Here is a 7,685-nt window from a genome sequence, read left to right as displayed (position 1 = left end):
AAGATTATGAAAATCAACAATTTATGATTAGACAAAATTCTTTCCGTTCTGTTAACAACAATCAGCAAACAATCACACCTGCATCTGTAAATACCCAAAAGCCGTTCACCCCTAACAGACCCCCAGTAAAATTAGTTATAAAAAAATGCACGTATTGTCATAATTTGGGTCATGATGTTCAAAATTGCTATGCGAAACGTTCACAAGTTCAGGTTAAAATTGAAAGTAGTGGAATCAGTGTAACAAAAACATGCGCAGAACATTTAGCGGTCACTGAATCTATTTTTGCAACGAAGAAACCCTGAATACGAACTCTCCGACGAAAATTTTCGCGAAGCAGCCTCGGACACTCAAAGTTTGGAACAAGATCAAATGTTGGAAAACATGAAAGAATTGGAAATTTAAACAGAATCTACCCTATTTTTGTCAAAATAAATAATTTCAATCTAAAATTTTTAATCGATTCAAGCGACACAATTTCTATCATAAAACCTTGCAAAGTTAAAAATTTAGAGAGTTTGCAAAATGAAAATGTAAATGTTAATGGAATTTGAGGAAACAATCTTAAAAGTACTAAAGGTGTCAATTTGCAATTATTAGGAAAACATCATAAATTCTATGTTCTAGATATTGTATCTTCCTTCGATGGAATTTTAGGTCTAGATTTCATACAAAATTACAATTGTAATATAGACCTTTCAAAATCTATTTTAAAAATTGGTAAAAAACAAATAACATTGTCCACATTACGTAATAATACAATCAATGCGACTAAAAATAACTCTGATCAGCTGATTCATAAGATTTCAACAGTTTCGGAGCAGATAATAGAACCCGGATCGCAGACTGAGGTTGCTTTGGAAACATACAGCATTCGCGACGGAAAAAAATATTTATGTTCAGAAAAAAATATATATAATGGTAAAATCAGAATTCCTAATGCTCTCTTTAATGTCACAAACTGGAAGTTTATAACAATAATTTTTAATAATACGACCTCGCGATACAGAATGAAAGATGTTTGTTTCGAATTGAAATCTTTAGGCACAGTTGCAATAAAAAAAATTTGTCAAGTTGATAAAAAGCCACTTAGTAATTTTCATGGATTGGAAAAAATAAAAAATCCTTTGAAATTAGAACACCTCAATTTAGAAGAGAAACAGAACAGAAAATATAATGAAATTTTTTTATTCTAAATTTGTGTCCAACTTTGCAAATCTTACAAAGCCTTTAACAACCCTACTTAAGAAATACTAAATTTGATTTCAACCCATAATGTAAAGCCTGTTTTCAGAAATGTAAAACTGTTATCACATCTAATACCATTCTAGCGTATCCCAATTTTGAAAAGCCCTTTACATTGACATGCGACACTTCTAATTTTTCCGTCGGTGTTGTACTGTCCCAGGATGATAGAACTATAGCTTTTGCGTCAAGAACACTGAACGAAACTGAGATCAAGTATTCCACAATAAAAAAAGAATTGCTATCAATAGTTTATGCTGCGAACATTTTCAGACCATATTTGTTTGGAAAAAAGTTTATTATTAATAACACCATAACAGCTACCTATCAAGACTTTGTAGAGAATAATGAATGTTCAGATCTCAAAACGATCAAATATTCAAATGATCAATTATTTTTCCCCAAACATAAAAACATTTTGTATTTTATGACGATATTGACGACATTATATTAAGTGATGTGCGAATTTTCAAAGACAAATTTAATATTGAAGAAATTGACAGTATTAGTTCGGATGATTTATTTCATAATCGAGAAAACAATCAATTTGTAAAATTTGTTAAAATTAACGAATTCGATTTAGAACAAACATTTCAATCATTATCAGCATTACAAATAGACGGTTTTGATTTTTATATGAACAGAATATCAAATGTCAACATATTAACAATGTTAAATTACCTTTTTTTTATCTAAGATCGATAGACGAAATAACCAGTACCCTCTAAATATAGTAGAACCCCCCTTAAGGCCTTTTGATAGAATATCTGTGGATTTGTTAATCATAAATAAAACTTTTATTTTGACTATAATAGGCAATTTAACAAAATATACTCAGGCTTATTTGCTTAAAAACAAAACTGCTAAGACCATAGTAAACAAGCTAAAAATTTACACTCAGCACTACCAAATACGTAAATATTTGTATGTAGACAATGGCACTGAATCTGTGAACAGTTTTTGTAGCAAATTTCATATGAATTTACGAATATGTTCAGTAGAACATTCAGAATCCATGGGAATTATAGAACGACTACACGGCACAATTACAGATACAATACGTTCTTATATGAACGAAGTAGAACAATAAATCAAAACAAACCTCTCTAGACTTACCATCCAGTGAAATTTTGTTTCCTCATTGTAACATCTTTAATCCTTTACAAACTAAGCGAGTTACAGGTAATGAAATTAAACGAGTAAGGGCAAGACAGCTTGATCTGAGAAATAAACAAAACTCATAAAGACAAAAACACACGTAACCGTGTTTACTCTGAACTGCTTCTGTCCAACATATGAATAAAATTTCAAAATTTCATTTCAATCAAATCAAGCCGCTTCTAATTGATAGCAAAATTAAGACACTTCATTTAGTTTGTGGGGTTTCTCGTTGCGACTTTCGTTACTGATGGAGCTCTGCTAACCCAAGAATATTGATAATACCGAGTTGAAATTCCTGAATTGGCTCGCTGAAACCTCAATTTAATGGGCTTCTGCACCACACTGATAGTGGACTACGTGGGGTGGAACCTGAAGAATTTTTCACCCTATGGAAAATTCCTTTTTGGAAAGGGAGGTGTTACATGTCGCACAGTGCAAATGTGTACGTATGTGTGTGACTTGGTTATTATATATCAATACTTAACAAATTTATAACTTCTCGTGACTGTCGATTAAACAATTATTTGTGTCGCGAATTCTTCGAACATAAACAGTTTTTCGCAACCTGATATTTGTACTTTATTATAACCACATTAATAATTAGAATTAAGTGAACTTTTGTCAAGTCTAGACATACCTACATTAAGACTTTTATGTTTAAAATTATATAAAATCATAAAATTCCAAACATCATTGTTTAACTTAAATATTTAGGGATATAGGATATTCTACTTTTAAGGAAAAGCTGAGATTCACTTAAGATAGAAGGCAGTGGAGGTGCTTATTCAACCAGTCTTCGGAATTATCCCCACCCTACACTTGCTTTGTGATATATTGGCGTAACGAGAGATTTTCAATAGCTGTAACTTTATATAGGCTTAATATGTTTGGTTTCTGTTTTTAAACTTTGTACCGACATCGTGACTCGTCAGAGCGTTTTTCAGTAGGGTATACAAAACAGTTTGAATCAACCTTCTACAGCTTTTCGTACAATACTCTCTCTCCCTCTATACTTGTTAAAATAAGTATTCTAGTTACCTTTTTCATCACTGTAGATTTCTGCTTTCTGTGTTGTACTCTTCGATTATTAGTTAAAAGCGTAGGAAGATACGAAGTATTAGTAACAATCTTATTCGTTGCAATTACGAAAATCTATCTGTGGGGTGTGGAGTCGCATAACTACTAATTTATTAAACCGTTATATATGAATATGACCTTAATCTAAATGTCTATTTAAACAACAATTAAGTACCTTACACATTACATAAAATGTAAAATAATTCATAATATACCATTTGTATAAACTTTGTCCATCTTCTATTTTAAGGGATAGTTGGGGGCGAAGATATGGAAGCTGGTAACATACCTCAATTCTGATCCATTTTTTAATCTTTGTTTACCCGTTGCAAGCATATTACCAAAAGAAGTAGTAGGTTGTTTAATTATGTGAATACGGATTAATTCTTTAAATAGTGGATTATCGAATTGATTATTGCTAGTAAATATTCTATTTATATTTTGAAAACAAATTAATAAATGCTTCGGCCGCGTCGGGTATATTCATTGACACTAGCGGTTCATACGTAAAGTTTCTGGTAAAATTATAGCTGATGCTGTGTTTTCTTCCGGGCTTTTTGGCCGTGGTCCGTGGAATTTTACTTTTCCAACCGTTCTTTGCTGACGGCACCTTCAGTGGTGACTGGGCAGGTGCTGAGTCGTACTGATGCAATTTGAGAACGGGTTACACTTCTTATACTGCAGTCGTTACGGTAAGGGGTTTTATGGTTCACTGCATCCATGTTGTTTTTATGTTGATCCGGTCCTTTTCGGTTGGTAGCACATTGTTTATGTTTTTAGTGTCGGTTTCCAAGCTTTGCTGATATGTAAGCCATCATCTCTGTTTATGTTATTAGGATGTTGTTCAATTTCCAGAGCTTCCCTTCTAATCAGATTGTAGAATCCCGACGTTCTAACCAAGACAGTTGTATCTTTGAATTGAATGGTATGGCCTTCCTCAAGCGCGCGTTTTCTCTTTGTCATTATATTGCGTTGCGTCATTCCAATGTAGTCTTTAACACATTCACAGGGTATACGGTAAACTCCTGGTGTTAGTAGTAGATCTAGAGGGTCTTTTGCTGATCGTAAACCTTGCGGGTGGGTAGAAATGTTGTTTTTATTCCCTTTTTTCCAAGAATCTTAACTATCCTGTCCGTGATATTCTGAATATAAGAAAGGCAAGTTGTGATCTTTTCCTTATCAGTCGTTGTGTTATTCTTGTTGTGATGGCTTCTAGGATGCATTACTTTCTGGATAGCACTGTAGCTGTAACCGTTTGCTATAGGTGGTCTAATTCCGGCTGTAGATGTTCCTTGTCCGCGATGAGTTTAGCTCTGTTAACCAATGCTTTGATGACTGTCCTTTTTTGGGCTTGATGGTGGTTGCAAGCAGCGTTCAGATATCTATCTGTATGTGTGGCTTTCCTGTAGACACCGTGAGCATGTTGACCTGTAGTAGTTTTTTTACAATGACGTCTAGGAATCCTTCCATCCGTCTCCTGTTCCTTAATGAAGCGTCTGTTTTGATGCTGGCTGTTCAGGTGATCTAAAAATTTGTTCAGCTTATCCTCTCCATGTGTCCAGACGGCGAAAGTATCATTCATATATCGATACCAATGAGTCGGTTTATATTTGGCTGTCTCAAAGAACTCCATGTAGAAATTTGTACTTGTGGACTAAGTGGGCTACCCATTGCTACCCTGTCGATGTATTCGTAAAAATTTTGGTTCGATAGGAAGTAGCTAGACGTCAGGCAGTGTTCGAATAGTGCGATTTCTTTATCCGTAAAACGTGTCCGTAGTAGTTCCAATGTATCCTTTAGTGATACCTTCGTGAATAACTATTCTACATCGAAGCTGACTAGGATGTCGGAGTCTTTCAATCTGATGTTGTTCAGTTTCTCGATAAAATGTTTTGAATTTCGAATATAATGTTCGGAGATTCCCACGTACGGAGCCAAGAAGGTTCACAAATATTTAGCCAAGTTGTATGTTGATAAACCAATAGCACTCACTATTGGACGTAGTGGTACTTCTGCTTTGTATATTTTTGGCAATCCATATAGTCTTGGCGGGCGACTGTCGGAGGGTTGCAGCTGTTTAATGGTTTTCTCGTCCCAATTTGTTTTATTCGATAATTTGAGGGTGTTTCTTTCAATTACTGATGTTGGATTTCGTGGCAATATCTCGTGTCTGATGTTAACAAACTCCTCAGCTTATTCTCATATTCCATTGTATCCATGATAACTGTCGAGTTTCCTTTGTAAACTGGAACTATTTTTATCTCTTTCATTGCTCGTAATTCCCGAAGTGCTGCACGTTCTTCTTTTGAGATGTTGCTTTTTGGAATTTTAGCTTTCCTTAGTATTTTGCAGACGTCTTGTCGTACTTCCTCGGCTTCAGGCGGATTTAGTTGTCGGAGCGATCCCTCCACGTAGGCTATGATTTCTTCCGTAGGTATTGTTTTCGGACTAATCGTAAAATTTTTTCCTTTGACTAGAACCGACTTCGCTGCTTCGCTGAGAGTTATTTTGTTGCGTTTCATAACGAGATTTGCGACGTCCAAGCATTGGTTTTTTTTTTCACGAAGCTTCTTTCCATTTAAATGGTCGAATTTCCATATCTGACGGTCCTTCGCATTGTTATATTAACTTTCTGCTGATTGTGCCGTCATCGAATCGATTTTCCTCCACAACTTATTATCCAGAAAAACCCGTCAGCAGAAACCAACGGAATCCCTACAAAAATTAGAGGCCGATATTGCGAGACTGTCTCGAATGACCTATCCTAATACTCCAGAGGAATTGATGGAAAGGTTGGCAGTAGAGGCATTTACTAATGGACTTCGGGACAGAGACAGAGATACTCAACAATGAATACACCTTGACCGACCTAACGCTAGCTGATGCATTGGCTCGTGCATTGGAGCACGAAACTGTTAAATGGGCCTATAGCAAACAGGAAAAGGTTCGGCTACTGTATGAAGAAACGGATTCGTCAGAATCTTTAGAAGAAACCGTCTGCCGAATCATCTTCAAGTTCGATAAAGAAACTCGAAAGCTAAGATGTTGGAATTCCGGCGAACCAGGTCATACGAAGAGGCAGCTTAGGAAAAGTACTCCTTCCCCAGGTACTCGACTTCAATAGCAGGAAAACTAGATAGGGTCGACGTAACGGGGCAAACGTTGAGCCACGGATAAAAAGACACCGAATTTATCGCATTTACGAAGACATTGAAGCACCAGAATGGCAGTATACTCCTAGGTGGAAAAATAAATAGACGAAGATGCGCGTTTCTTTTGGACACTGGGGCCAATAGGAGCATAGTAAAACCCGGCGTAGTCGAGGGTTCTAACCAGGTCGTGTCAACTAAGTGGGTTCTGCGTACGACTACCGGTTAAAAAGCGGTTGTTCATGGCAAAGCTAACGTGTCACTTGAAATCGGTAAGACTGTCTTTAAACATCGAGTGCTAGTGACAGATATTGAAGATGACGTAATTCTTGGGTTGGACGTTTTACAAAAATACGAATTTGATATAAATTTAAGAAGACGCGTTCTAAGACTGAATGGCGAAGAATTCTATTTCATCAAAGATAGACAGGAAGCTGTAACCCGAAAGGTAAATTATGAAACAGTACCTGTTGAAATAAGTGGAGTAGTTGACAGAGATTGTAGGAATCTAACCCGAGAGCAGAAACGCAAAGTGCAACAGCTACTTTGTCAGAATGCTGACGTCTTTAAGACTGACAAGAATGGTAGGGGAAGGACCAATATCGTAAAACACAAGATCAATACTGGTAATGCGCAGCCTATTCGTCAAAAACCTAGACGATTGTCCCTGACCAAGAAAGAAGAAGCAGAACCAATAATCCACGAAATGCAGGAGACCGGCATAATTGAGCCATCATCAAGTCCATGGACATCACCGGTAGTACTAGTAAAGAAGAAGGATGGTACAATCCGTTTTTGTGTGGATTACCGACAGCTCAACAACGTAACCAAGAAATACAGTTATCCACTACCACGGTTTGATGACTCAGTGGGACTTAGGATTGGTTTAGAGGATGACATCCTGAAGCGTGTTGTTGAATGTCCAGATGGAGAGGAAGATAGGAAGCAATTGGTTATTCCTCGAAACAAGGTTAGAGAAGTGTTGCAGTATCTTTATGAAGGATCGTCTGGTGGCCAAGATTATGTTACCAACCTCCGCATATAGCTTAACGA

General features: G+C 36.3%; 1 protein-coding gene across 1 annotated transcript; it reads right to left on the bottom strand.

Annotated features, from left to right (window-relative positions):
• Positions 1-5,618: 5,618 nt before the first annotated feature.
• On the bottom strand, positions 5,619-6,005 carry LOC108743758. Its single transcript, XM_018479348.1, has one exon. It carries the CDS (start codon positions 6,003-6,005, stop codon positions 5,619-5,621), a length of 387 nt encoding a protein of 128 aa, XP_018334850.1.
• Between the last annotated feature and the right edge of the window lie 1,680 nt (positions 6,006-7,685).

The sequence above is a fragment of the Agrilus planipennis genome, unplaced genomic scaffold (genome assembly GCF_000699045.2).
Source record: "Agrilus planipennis isolate EAB-ADULT unplaced genomic scaffold, Apla_2.0 scaffold766, whole genome shotgun sequence".
In the NCBI taxonomy this organism is placed as follows: domain Eukaryota; kingdom Metazoa; phylum Arthropoda; class Insecta; order Coleoptera; family Buprestidae; genus Agrilus; species Agrilus planipennis.
Note: the sequence above shows the minus strand (reverse complement) of the source record. Positions and strands in the feature narration are given on the sequence as shown.